The 13107-nt window shown below is 43.6% G+C and overlaps 2 protein-coding genes across 2 annotated transcripts; both read left to right on the forward strand.

Moving 5' to 3' along the window:
- Nucleotides 1–381: 381 nt before the first annotated feature.
- On the forward strand, nt 382–1831 carry myf6 (myogenic factor 6). Its single transcript, XM_010737255.3, has 3 exons — nt 382–993; nt 1291–1384; nt 1463–1831. The coding sequence occupies exons 1-3, from the start codon at nt 472–474 to the stop codon at nt 1570–1572; spliced, it is 726 nt and encodes a 241-aa protein (XP_010735557.1). The 5' UTR covers nt 382–471; the 3' UTR covers nt 1573–1831.
- A 3888-nt stretch (nt 1832–5719) lies between these two features.
- myf5 (myogenic factor 5) lies at nt 5720–8036 on the forward strand. The gene is made up of 3 exons (XM_019276871.2): nt 5720–6281; nt 7206–7278; nt 7502–8036. Exons 1-3 carry the CDS (start codon nt 5829–5831, stop codon nt 7699–7701), a joined length of 726 nt encoding a protein of 241 aa, XP_019132416.2. The 5' UTR covers nt 5720–5828; the 3' UTR covers nt 7702–8036.
- Nucleotides 8037–13107: the final 5071 nt, after the last annotated feature.

A 13107-nucleotide genomic window follows, 5' to 3' on the forward strand; every position in this document is an offset into this window, starting at 1 on the left:
AGTTTGTTCATTCGAGCGGCATATTACCGATCTTAAAAAGCATTAATAAGGTCATTAGTTATAACCTGTAAACCCCTTACAAAGTGTGTCCCGTATAAAATCGTCCATATCCGTTAACATTCAGTGTTTTCGCCCTGTTAACTGTGGAACAACAGAGTTATGTCTTTCACTTCCTCTGCTGTGTTGTCCAATGTCGATATTTAAAGCACCTGTCATGAAACCTGAGGTGACATTTCAATAGCTGGTGGAGGACTTAATGTACATGGACGTATTTCCTAAAGCAAAAGTCAGTAGGTTGTAAAGAGGCATTGAGGAAAAAAAAAAAAAAAGATGCTTGATGCAGTGTGACAGCCAAAGTGTTGGATAGAGTTTCACATTCTATATATAAGCCTGGTGACTTCTGTCCCTGCTGCTCTGTTTAAATGCCACAGCAGAGTCCTGCTGTCAAAACACAGAGAGGGCAGCAACAATATGATGGACCTTTTTGAGACCAATCCTTATCTTTTCAATGATTTGCGCTATTTGGAAGAAGGGGATCATGGACCACTACAGCACTTGGACATGTCCGGGGTGTCTCCTCTGTACAACGGCAACGACAGCCCTCTGTCCCCGGGTCAGGATAATATTCCATCCGAGACCGGAGGGGAGAGCAGCGGGGAGGAGCACGTCCTTGCCCCTCCGGGTCTCCGTGCGCACTGCGAGGGCCAGTGTCTCATGTGGGCCTGCAAGATCTGCAAGAGGAAGTCAGCGCCCACGGACAGACGCAAAGCGGCCACCCTCAGGGAGAGGAGGAGGCTTAAGAAGATCAACGAGGCCTTCGACGTGCTGAAGAGGAAGACCGTGGCCAACCCGAACCAGAGGCTACCCAAGGTGGAGATTTTACGCAGCGCCATCAGCTACATCGAGCGGTTACAGGACCTACTGCAGACGCTGGACGAGGAGGAGAAGACGCAGAACGCACCATCACGCAACTTTAACGGCAAAGATCACAGTGTAAGCAGTAATCAGATTACTTTTATTGCCTGTTTTATCTGTTATATTCCTGCGTGGACTTGTAAAGTTGTCTGTGGTGCTTTAAATGATACTGAGATGTGTTTACCACATGTTTATAATATTTTTTATTCCAGTTGATGCTGACTACTTTATAGCTTTCTCTGGTATTAATCATTTTCTTATTGCTGTGTATATATTTTTATGTCTGCCCTGTGTTTTTCTAGTGTGGCAATAATCAGTTTGATCAAATATACTTGTGTTAAATAAACTGGCCTGTGTGGATGTGTGTTCCTAAAGGTGGCCGGTCATGAGTACCACTGGAAAAAGTCTTCGGAGACCTGGTCGACCTCTGCTGACCATTCCACTGCGGCAGTGATAAACGACAGAGAAGGTACGCCTGTCAACTTTATGTTACAATCAACGACAAACGAAATAAAAACCCAACAGTCGGTCTTCTTTTTGTTTTCAGGAGCCGGAGAGTCTTCTGCGTCCTCCAGCCTCCTGCGCCTGTCGTCCATCGTGAACAGCATCACCAACGACGAGAAGATCAACTTCAGTGAGGACGCCTCGGAAAACTGAGACGACCCTGACGAGACAACAGTTTCAAAAATGTAAACCTGTTGTTCATCTCTAAATTATTTCCACTATATTCAGCCAGTCCGCCTTCGTTTGTACAGCAGGGGCAACGAATTTGTACATATTTTATAAGAATGTGATGTTGAAGATTTATTTATTTTATATCCAGGAGCACATTAACTCTTTTAAGAAAGCTGATACTGTATTTAAATATTTGTACATATCCGACCAAGGAAATAAAAATTGCTTCTTTTGCCATAAACCGCTGCATTCCTCTTTGTTCAACGACGACATGCCGGATCCATCCCCCCTCGGGTTGTTTCTGTATTCAACACATGCATCAGACCCACATGTAACATCTATAAATTATTCAGTCCGAAACCACAACTGTCGTGTAAACCTCAGGCAGAAATGGTTGGTAAATCCTTTTTTCAGGAAATAAAACAGAAAGTTTGAGGCTGTACCTTTGAGTTTTACACGAAAGGTATAAAAAATAAAAGAAACGCCACAACCGGTTCCCCCCAGCATTCACGGCTATTAGAAGTCCATAAAATCTGCCCCTGGAATAGTTCACTGCCAGGCTCCTTCTCTTTGTTCCAACTGGCCTCCAGCAGGACTGATCCCACAACAGTAACTCGAGTCGTCCTCTAAACACAGCGTGCCTCTCTCCTATCATATGTTAGGCAGGGCATGGAAACTCAGGCAACAGGCATCGAGTGCAAAGCCCGTCGGGATAATGAAGTGAAATTAGGTCTTAATTCATCACCACTTGCTTCGTCATTGCACGGCAAAGCGAGCTATTTAAACGCGTGACGCGACGCCGGCGGCATTGGGAATCCATTGAGGTCTTGTTTGTCGTGTATTGACATGAGAGTAAGGTGGTGGTGGTGGTGGGGGGTGTTTGTTGATGATGTTGGGGCGTGCTGGTCTCCCTCAGATCTCTGTGGATGACACAAAGCCCCAGTTGACCTTTGGGACTCTGCCTCATCTCTCAGGCCTGCAAACACACAAACACGGACACGCGTCCAAGAAGTCGACAACAAAGACTCCAATCCTGTACTTAACTTGATGTGCTTACATTTATTTGCTTCTATCTTTTACTACTTTCCTTCAAACTCTTTGTCTAATTCATGAGAAAGAACCAGTGGGAGCTACTCGAGCTTGAAGGTCGTCCCCTTTTCTCTGCTTCTTGTGTCTAAAAAGTGCGTTGAGTGACTGGTTAAAGATGCCTAGACGCTCCACAGAACAGCCTTGGAGGGCTTTTTGCACCCACAGCTGTGAACTACTTCAACGACGTGAGATACAAGAGTTTCTAAACTTTATATGTAAAGTTCTTTGAGTTTCATTTTGCATTTATTTCCCGTTTTATTAGCCTCTGTCTCCAGGAGCACCAGTTACACTCTAAATATGTTGTCGCTATGCATGAGCGACCAAACGAGCTTTCCATTTTGGGTATTAATAAAGTTATCTAATCTAATCTTTGCTATACTTATCCTGCAGGGATATATCTAAAGTGTAAAGTACTCCACAGCTACGTTTTAGGTAAAAATGAAAATGCTGCTTTATGTATGCAAAAATATAAATGACCTAATAATGCTGTATACACAAAATACTCCCCCCCCCAAAAAAAAATACTGCAAAACTTTAAGGTAGTATGTGCATGTAATGGAGTATTTACATACTTTTATTTAAGTTTAAAGCTATAAAACACACAACAGAACTTTTCCAAAATATCCTGTTTTCTGTAGGAACCAGACAGAAACATGATATCTCTAAACAGTAATGTGATTTTAATGGGCTCCTGCTCACTCACTCAATCTAATAACAGCATTACTTCCATACATTTCGCAGCTCTGCGGGTATCTGCTCATTTAACGTCTCTTTGGTAATGACTCTCAACCAAAAAAAAGACAGTTTGCTTCAATTGAAGCACTTACTGTCTACGATTTGAATCATGTGTTGACACAGGGTATATAAACACGCATTTTGTGCCATTAGGCGACTGTAAAAACTCAACATCCAGCTGTGTTTTGAACCTCGCCGCCTTATTCCAAGCACGCACTCGCTCACAAAGAGAGACAGAACGCTCCCCGAGCCCGCCGACTCTCTCTTGTCTGACTTTACAGGGATTTCGGTGTTACTGATGACACCATATAATTCTCATTTGGCTGTGAAGGCAGTGTTTTAAAAGTCAGAGCTGATGAAAGGCGAGCTGTTATAGGAGGTGGGATAGGGTGGGGGGTGTGGTGGGATAAGCCTGGAGACCGAGTGCTCTGATTTATCCGGACTTTCCTTGAATATCCTGCTAGGAAAAGGATTCACTGCGAGCCGGGGCTGGCAGTGCACCTCTCTCTGCTCGCTGCCAAACAAATGGTGTTGCCACTCAAAATGTTTTTTTTTTGTTTCACTAATTCTTGTGGGGAATGGAAAATGGAGTTTTAAGTGGGGGCGAAATAGACTCAAAGAAAGAATGCATCTTTCTTTTTTGTCTGGATAAATGTGGATCTTTTTCCAAATAAAAACTCCACAACTTCAGCACAGAGATATATCTGTTTTCCAGGGATGTGATGAATTGCCTCTCTGTCAAAACAAGCAGCATATCAAGTCAAAAGCACGAGGCACTTCAGAAGAAATAAGGTTTTCAGACGTGAGGGAGATGGACATTAAAGATCACCTCCCTGCCCTTCACTTAACTCTGTCTCTGACCCTTGAGAACAACAAAAAAGCAAAAAACTCAAGAGAGTTCCCAAGAGACCGAGCAGAGCAGAGCAGAGCGCACGGATCACAGCGCGCAAACGCGCCTGTGCGCCACCAGTAAACTCCGCGCATTAATAACACCACATGTGCTGCGCCAATCTAAAAACCCCACGGCCTCAATTAGCTCTCGTGGATGGCAGGTTTTCTCATCGCGGACGTTGTTTGATCTTCACAGCGGCAACAAGGCGCAAAGGCGATGTCTTCTTCAGCTGTGCGCAATCCAAACTCCGACGGCAATTCAGAGGCAGCAGGTAACTGGTGTTTTCTTAGGTGCGCGCAGTTCCCAGAGAAAGGAGGAGGAGGAGGAGGAGGGAGAGTTGGCCAAACGTTTTGACACATTGTGAGAAATATCCGCATTGTATCCTTGTAAGCTGTCAACAACATCATTACCTGGAGTCGTCTGTGCAGAAAAGGAGGAGGACGAGCGTGCACATGGAGAGATAACTCAGGCACCATCTTTATTTCCTACATGCATGTTAATAAAGAAAATCTCACTGTGAATATGGAGAAAAATAAAAAAATTCTGCACTGTAAGAAAGTCCACCACTTAAAAAAATAAATCCTGCACCATCTGTTGTGTCTCTGAATTGACTTGACTTGTGTCAATAAGTTTTAATGGTTAAAATTTGGTCCACTGAGGCGAAATTGGTGCGTTGGTGTCAATTGTGTAATTACTGTTTTAATGAGCTTTGGCAAACAGGGATCACCCCCTCATCTGCAGCACCTTCAGTGATGAGCTCGGGGTGTTTAGAGGTTGGGGTTGGTGGGTTGGAGGGGGGGGGGCTCTTACCACTGTAATGTGAATTCACAGGGCTTGAAATGTTACACCTTCCTTTGCAGCTGGGCTGCATCTGCAACGCTGTTGTCTCCACCGTAAAAATCGTCCAGCATACTCCTACGAGCGGTCACCCTTTCCCTTTTTTTCTGCACAGTTTGACTAAACAAAACTCTTTAATATTTATGTCTTCATAGCTGAGTGTCACTTTCATTGTCAGAGGCCTGGAGGCCTGTTACAGATAAATCAAGTCAAATGAACTTGCACTTATGACTATTTAAAAAAAAAAAAACAGGTCATGTGGTGATTAAAGCTGCAAATGTTCACCCACGCTCCAGAAACATTCCCGAGCATTGTGTTCATCGCAGCGTTGCAGGACAAGGCTCCTTGGAGGAAGGAGAGTGGTGATGAGTAGGAAAACACCAGTAAGTGCAGATGTGGGAAACTCTGCAGGGTACTGGGGGGTGAGAAGCAGTGGGTTGGGATGGGGCAGGGAGGGAGCTGAGCTAACCCCAGCCTGCCTTCTGGCTGGGCCAATGGGCCATGGTAATTAGATCTGGCCAATGTGGGCCCTAGGCTCTGGCCCTGGGGGCATAAAAGGGGGGCCCGGGGCAACAGACCCCTCATATCACTCAGAGGTCTCCTCTCTCTCACCCCACTCCTCTACCCTCCTTCCGTCCTTTGCGCCCATCTCTCCATCCATTCACACTCCTTTCTTCAACAAGCTATGGACGTCTTCTCGCCATCCCAGGTCTACTACGACCGAGCGTGCGCTTCATCCCCAGACAGCATGGAGTTTGGCCCCGGCGGAGAGCTCGACGGCTCCGAAGAGGACGAGCATGTCAGGGTGCCCGGAGCGCCTCACCAGCCGGGACATTGCCTCCAGTGGGCCTGCAAGGCCTGCAAGCGCAAGTCCAACTTTGTGGACCGCAGACGGGCCGCCACAATGCGCGAACGCCGGAGGCTGAAGAAGGTCAACCACGCTTTCGAGGCTTTGAGGCGCTGCACCTCGGCCAACCCCAGCCAACGTCTGCCCAAGGTGGAGATCCTGCGCAACGCCATCCAGTACATCGAGAGCCTGCAGGACCTGCTACGAGAGCAGGTGGAAAACTACTACGGCCTACCCGGAGAGAGCAGCTCGGAGCCTGGGAGCCCGCTGTCCAACTGCTCTGACGGCATGGTAAGACATCTGATCCACGTGCTTGACCTCTGTGCGCAAACATCTGTTTGCACAAAGTCTCCTAGGTCCTCTACAACCACAGAAACAGAGAAATAACTACAACTGCATGCAGGACACGACTTCCCCTGAAAAGGTCTTGATGATTAAAGTGTTTCCTACATTTAAGCCAGTTGCCATTTGGAGTAGTTCATTTCAAAACAAAGCCTTGATTTCCAATTTAGAAACCTATTAATCAAATGAGCTCGCCTTGCCCCAAGACCTCCATTACCACGCTCGCCCGGGCATGTCAAACTCTGCCGTGATTCTTTAATGCAAACATCTATTCGGTAGTCTAACATGTATCTTTGTCCTTCATGTGTTGTTATTCCAAGGCAGGATGCATTAGTTGTTCTCTGAAGGTGACAGTGCATCAGCTAATACAAAAGAACTTATAATGCCAGATTGGAGTAATGGCTTTCCCACCACCGGACACTTTATAGCCCCCTAATAAACCAAACTAAATCCACCTTACTGAAGTCTGGCAGGAAAAACTGGGCGCTTTTCTGCATTCCATCCTGACTGCATGTTCTGCACCGCTGCCAGGATTTTCTGCAGATTTACTCCGAGAAAGTGTCATCTTGCACAAACTGGTGTTGCTTCCACTGATACAATCGATTCGCCACGCTCAGAGCCGGGCAGGGGAAAGAGGGAGTGCACACTGCCACTTTGGCTTTAAGGTGGATGTGAAATAAAGAAGCCCCATAACTCTGGAATTCAGGATTTATTAGCCTGTCCAGAATATCATGAAGGACGTTGCTTGTTTTCTTTCTTTCTTCTTCTTCTTCCTATCCCACATATATATTTATTAAAATGTGTCACATCATTTCTGTTTTTTTCTTGAAAGCATGAATTCAAGGTTAAACTTGATTTCTCATTTCCTTGCAGGTCGACAGCAACAGTCCGGTGTGGCACCAACTGAATGCAAACTACAGCAACAGTTATTCATATGCGAAGAATGGTAAGACCCTTTGACAGCAACAGCAGCCTGATATGAATATGACATTCACAGTAAAAACAGCCAATAATTGGGAGGTAGATTATTTTAAATGTCGGTTTTATTTTGCTTCCTGCTGTCGTGAAGTACCAGGATTTAAAAAGCCATAAAAACCGATAAAACGTAAAAGTTTTCGGTCTTTTTAAATCATTTTTTCATTAACTGACTCTTGTCTTTCCCTAACCAGAGAGTCTGTGCGATAAGACAGCCGGAGCCTCGAGTCTGGCGTGTCTCTCCAGCATCGTGGACCGCCTGTCCTCGGTGGAGTCCAGCTGCGGACCGGCAGCTCTGAGAGACAACACGACCACCTTCTCCCCCGGAAGCTCCGAATCGCAGCCCTGCACGCCGGAGAGCCCCGGATCGAGGCCCGTCTACCACGTCCTGTGAAGGAAGAAACTGGGCTTTGACGTGGATTTATTCCAGGCGCTCTGACCTGCTTTTTTACACCAAAACAAGAGATAAGAACTAGCTTTGTGCAGAGACTGCATCTGAGGATAAGCAGGTTTTATATTGTACATGAGATTGTAAATATGTAATGTAAATGCCCATTTATTCTATACATGCTATTATACCCAATGAGACATATTTAATTATGGCAGTTAAAGTAATGTTGCATTATTCCAACATGAAGTGGTATTTAAGCAGTTTTGATCTCTTACTTTCCATGTTGTTATGAACATTAAATCACTGTTTTATATAAAACTTTGAGCATCTTCTTCTTCTTTGTCTTTGTGTTCATCTGTCTCGATGACCATCACATTAACGTAGGAGGTTATTGGCTCCCTCCAATAAACGCGAGGACGCCAACTCAAGTTTTAAAGAACAACATGCATCATCGGCTTTTAATACGACCGAATCAAATATTTAAGATGGAAGATTCTTGTATGTTTTTACACAATAAAAGTACAATAAAGATGGATTTTCACAATAAAAGGGCAGGGTATTTACACCGTGACAAGACTGTCTCACGCAGGGCTCGTCCAGACTGTCTCCGGCTAACAAGGTGCGGAGATCACATTAGAAACTGATACCATTAATCACTTGACACTCATGTAGCTACACGAGTCGCTCCGGTGGTCGATGTTGTAAACAGATGAGGACAGAAAATAACAAAATAAAAACCACAGCAGAGTTTAAAAATGAAAGAACACATCTTGTCTTGTCTTTTCACGTGTCTGCGAGTACCTGTTTGTTCTCTCCTTCCAAATGTGGGTCATCATTAACACCTTTGATTGTACCGTCAACACCACAGAGGAGAACAAATGGCCTCTAATTGTGTGACTAAAGGGGAGGGGGGGCGGCGTCATGTACTCGGTAAGCAAACAGAGAGCTAATACACAATACTTACACAAAAAAATCTATTTCTCCCTCGTGGTTATTGTTCTTATAATCATATTCTGCCTGAATCATATTTTATTCCCTGTTATGTTTTTTTCTCTACAGAAAAACATTCAGATATTCTCCCATTTTACTTTTTCTTTGCACCTCTCATATATTTTCAATTCAGTCATCAGTTTGCTCCGGTTTGGAGCGTTATGTTTCATATTATTGTTTTCACAGTCAGCAGTGATGGAAGAAATATTTCAATCCACTAATGTATGCATACGGGATATACAACACCGGATTATTATTGATGAGTCTTTCTTAGCTTGTCAACAGTGAGCTATTTTTTTTTATACTGTTGGGAGGAAAAAAGCAACTTTTTTATTGTTTATTTCGTTATTTAGTTTTTTATCCGCCCAGCAACAAATCCACCTTCACGGAGGAAGTTATAACGGTCATTTCGGAGGCTGCTGTTGAGTTAAACTGTTTAATTAGTGACCCCCCCCACTGATTTATGTTGTTGTGTTAGCTGTGAGTGCCTGATGAAAACGGCAACTGGGTGAGCGAGTGAACTTTTTGTGTGTTAAATATAATAATCTGTAACTCGTGACTAAAGCTGTCAGATAAATGTAGCAGAGTGAAAAGTAGTCGAAGTATAAAGTGGTAAAAGAATTAAAAATTTAAAAAAAGCAATAAAGTAGAAGTAGCTCCAGCAGCTGATTGGATTCTTTACTAAAAGTACTATATATATATAAATTATAAAAATACTCTAATGGAAGGAAAAGTCCTTCATAGAAAATGTAAAAAAGTTATGTACTTAAATAAATAAAGTCATAATGCATTTGATTGATTGGAATCAATTAAAAGTATAAAGTAACTAGTAACTAAAGCAGTTGTTGCTTAATGTAATAGAGTAAAAGTATAAAGTAACTAGTAACTAAAGCAGTTGTTGCTTAATGTAATAGAGTAAAAGTAGAATATTTCTCTCTTGAATTGAAGTATAATAATAAAAAACTGTAGTTACATTACTTGATTACTTTCCTCATTCAAAGCCAACATACAGTTGTATGCAGTAACAGCAGTAACACACTGCCTATAGGCAAACACCAGCAGCTCCACACTGGAGCTGTGAAACAATGTGCACATTCCAACGGCGGCTTGAGTTTCACACTCACAAATGTCACCGATGTCATTTTTTCCATGGCCGTGCTTGTGATTCATGAAACAATAACTCAAACACACAAGACAAACTACGAGCTCACGAGGCCGTCCAGTGTAAATGAAAAAGAGGCAGACGTGTTTGAGCTGGTTTTTCATCAACTATTCATTGGAAATTGAAATTTGACAGAGAATGGACGTGATTAATAAATGCGCTCATGACTCAAAGGCAAGGACGGTGGTCAGTGTAGTACTCGGTGAGTCCACAAGAGAGAGGTGTTTCTTTTACTTCCAACACTCCACTTGACATAATTGATCTTCTCTATTAATGATCAATATAAATGAGCAGGTTTGAACACCAGGGGAACTCTTAATAGCAACCCTCACATTGTGGCTCTTGAAGGTAATTCAAACGTTTTCTCGTATTTGAGAGGAATACTGATCTCTTAATAAATGTTTAACGGAGCTCTTTGGAGAATTAAATCAGCCCTCGGGCGAAAATCTGTGATGTTGTACGGCCGTCTGAGCGAGAGCTGAGATAACGTACTGTAGCAACGCTCGGATATTTTTTTGTCAATTGTTCAAATCACTTAAAGACCTGGAGTGTAGACACATTTATTTTGCTCCTGGATGCATTCAGCCAACATGGAAGTGCCACCGGAGAGGATGAAGGTCAACGTCTTAACGTCTTATTCAAGTTATAGTTTCCTTTCGGCGACAGAGATCAGGAGTTCTTAAGATTTGGTTGGTGTTCTGGTGAAAATATTTTCACAATAAAAGCCACATCAAATGACTCATCATAAGACTGTGACCTTTACTGGATTACTACAAAATTTTAGTCTCCAGAGAAGATGTTAGGTGTTAATTATGACCTGATTATTGCATGATAATCATGACATTTGCTAGACAACATAGATAACTCCTCCGATGTGTTTTTAAAACTCTAATTTACCGTTTTATTTTATAGTTGTGCTCGTCCTGCTGTGCTTTTATGAAAGAGTGAGGTGGGTCGCGCAGACATCCACACATAATGACACGTTCAAGAAAGTTCTTCCACACATGAACTCGTGTGCACATATGAAACTCTCAAAGCTTCTCAGGTGAACACATTCAGGCCAAACACATCGCACAGATGTATATGTATCTACTCGCCATGTTAAACATGATAAATATTGACTTTTTACAAGGTCAGCATGGAGCTCAGGTTCTAGATTTAATACACGTTCTCTTCTTTTTTTCTTTATGGTGAAACTATATTAAAACCGAGGTATTGAGGTGTATGATTCACCTCCTTTTAACTCAAGGACATCTGAAAAATAATCATGTGTTTAGATATATATATTAAATTATTGGTGACAAAGAAAAAACAACGCATCGAGCTCCTGTCTTCCACCTTTGAACATCTTCTACAAGTGCACAGCTGAGAGCGTCGTGACCGACAGTTGGATCACCTTCAACCTGTTCGGCACATCACCAGGACGGAGCGTCCCTCCATGGGTGTGGACCTCTACACCCGGCGGTTGCAGGGAGAAGCCCAAAGGCATCATCAAGGACTCTGATCATCCCAGATACAAACTGTTGTGCCTGCTGGTGTCTGGCAAACGCTCCCAGAGCATCTGGTCCAGCACCAACAGGCTCAGTGACAGGCTCAGCTTCTTCCAGCAGGCGATATGAACTCTTCATATATAAATGACACACGGGCGTATAATCTAACTTTGTGCTCCGAGTTCGATCACCCACGAGAAGTACGTCACGCTTTACGGTACTAAATCGCACACCACCGACTATTTTAATGTGCAACAAACTCTTTGCAGAGTTTCCTGATGGACGATGAAGTAAGCTGTAGCTGCTGTTAGCTCAGTTTGTTAGCCGGGCGGCACAGACTGTGAGCTAAGAGCACCGGGGGGAGTGTTAGTGTTTGTATCACGGGGCGTTTTGGAACACCGGGAATAAGAAGAGGAGGACGGAGAGCACAGCCAGTGTCGTGCCAGAACAGGAGCTCTGCGAGCAGGCAATGTAAGCTGGGCTCAGCAGCCTCTATGGACATAACGACAGAGGAGAAAAGACTGAAGAGGAGGTTGGAGAGAAAATCTAAAGAGCGCAGTCTGTATCCAAAGTGTCATGAGCCAGTGTCGTGCTAGAACTGGAGCTGGGTAAACAGGGAATGTAAGCCCGACATATCAGCTTCTATCAGAGGCAAAAAGACAGAAGGGGACGTTGATAAATTGTGAAAATATGCTTTAATTCCTGCAACATCTTCACGCCTTCAGATTTTATTTTTACACATCTTTCTTTCTTCACTGATTGTTCTACACGTGACAGCAAAGAAACTTTGATCCAGCCGCTCACTGCCTCAAAACTTGACCAGCTAACAAACAGCTTTGTTTTCTGATCAGACAGCGTCACATTAAAGTTACAGCAAAGCTAGAAACTGCAGCTCGGAGGTGAGATCACTGTGACCGAGCGGGGGTGTTCACACGCAGATTTCTCAGCGCTATTTCAGGGCGCGGAGGTGTAGACTCTTAGAAAAGAGATCAAGAAGGCGCCGAAAACTGTTTTCACACCTCTCATATGCTCCAAAGTGTTCCTGATGAGAATATGAATATGGATGTTTATTTATAATCATCTGTGCTTCAGCTCCAGCATGAACCTCTCATTAGCATAAAACACTTTATTTTCATCAAGGTGTTACATTCAGGCTCTGTGGGCATGGGTGATGGGGTTTGTCACCTCTTGAGCTTTGTCACCTCAGGTTTTGGTCCTTCGCTGCAGGATTTGGCTCAACAGGGATTTTATTGCACGAAACACGGCGTGCAACACGTTACCCGTTAAGGAAACGGCACTGCTTTGTGCTTCTGCCGTCACCGTTAAGAGTTTAATACCTTCCCATTTAGTTTCAGTGTTTGCTCTTTGTACCGAGCTAACAAAAGGACATTGACTTTCTGCCCCGGGGCTACAAACCTGGACGAGCCTTCAGAGGAACATTTCTGTACAAACAAGGTTTAATCACTGCGACTCCAGAGGCTGCACTTAGATCTCTGAAAGGAAATCAGTGTTTCATTGTTACGTGAAATAAACGTCACGGTTTTTACTGTGAAATCAGTAACTATATATTTTACAACTGACTGGGTACAAAGAGGCCGCGTCCTCCGGCATTTTTACGGCACGTTATCAGGGGAGGTTACGTCCTATGAATAAAAATCTTATTATTAGGATTTTATAGGAAGGTTATTTTTAGATGCAATATATTTGTTACTTTACAGAGTATAATAACAGTTTTCACCTGTGCCTTGTTGGCCCTGTTGGCCCTCT

Source organism: Larimichthys crocea, chromosome XX (genome assembly GCF_000972845.2).
Source record: "Larimichthys crocea isolate SSNF chromosome XX, L_crocea_2.0, whole genome shotgun sequence".
Lineage (NCBI taxonomy): Eukaryota > Metazoa > Chordata > Actinopteri > Sciaenidae > Larimichthys > Larimichthys crocea.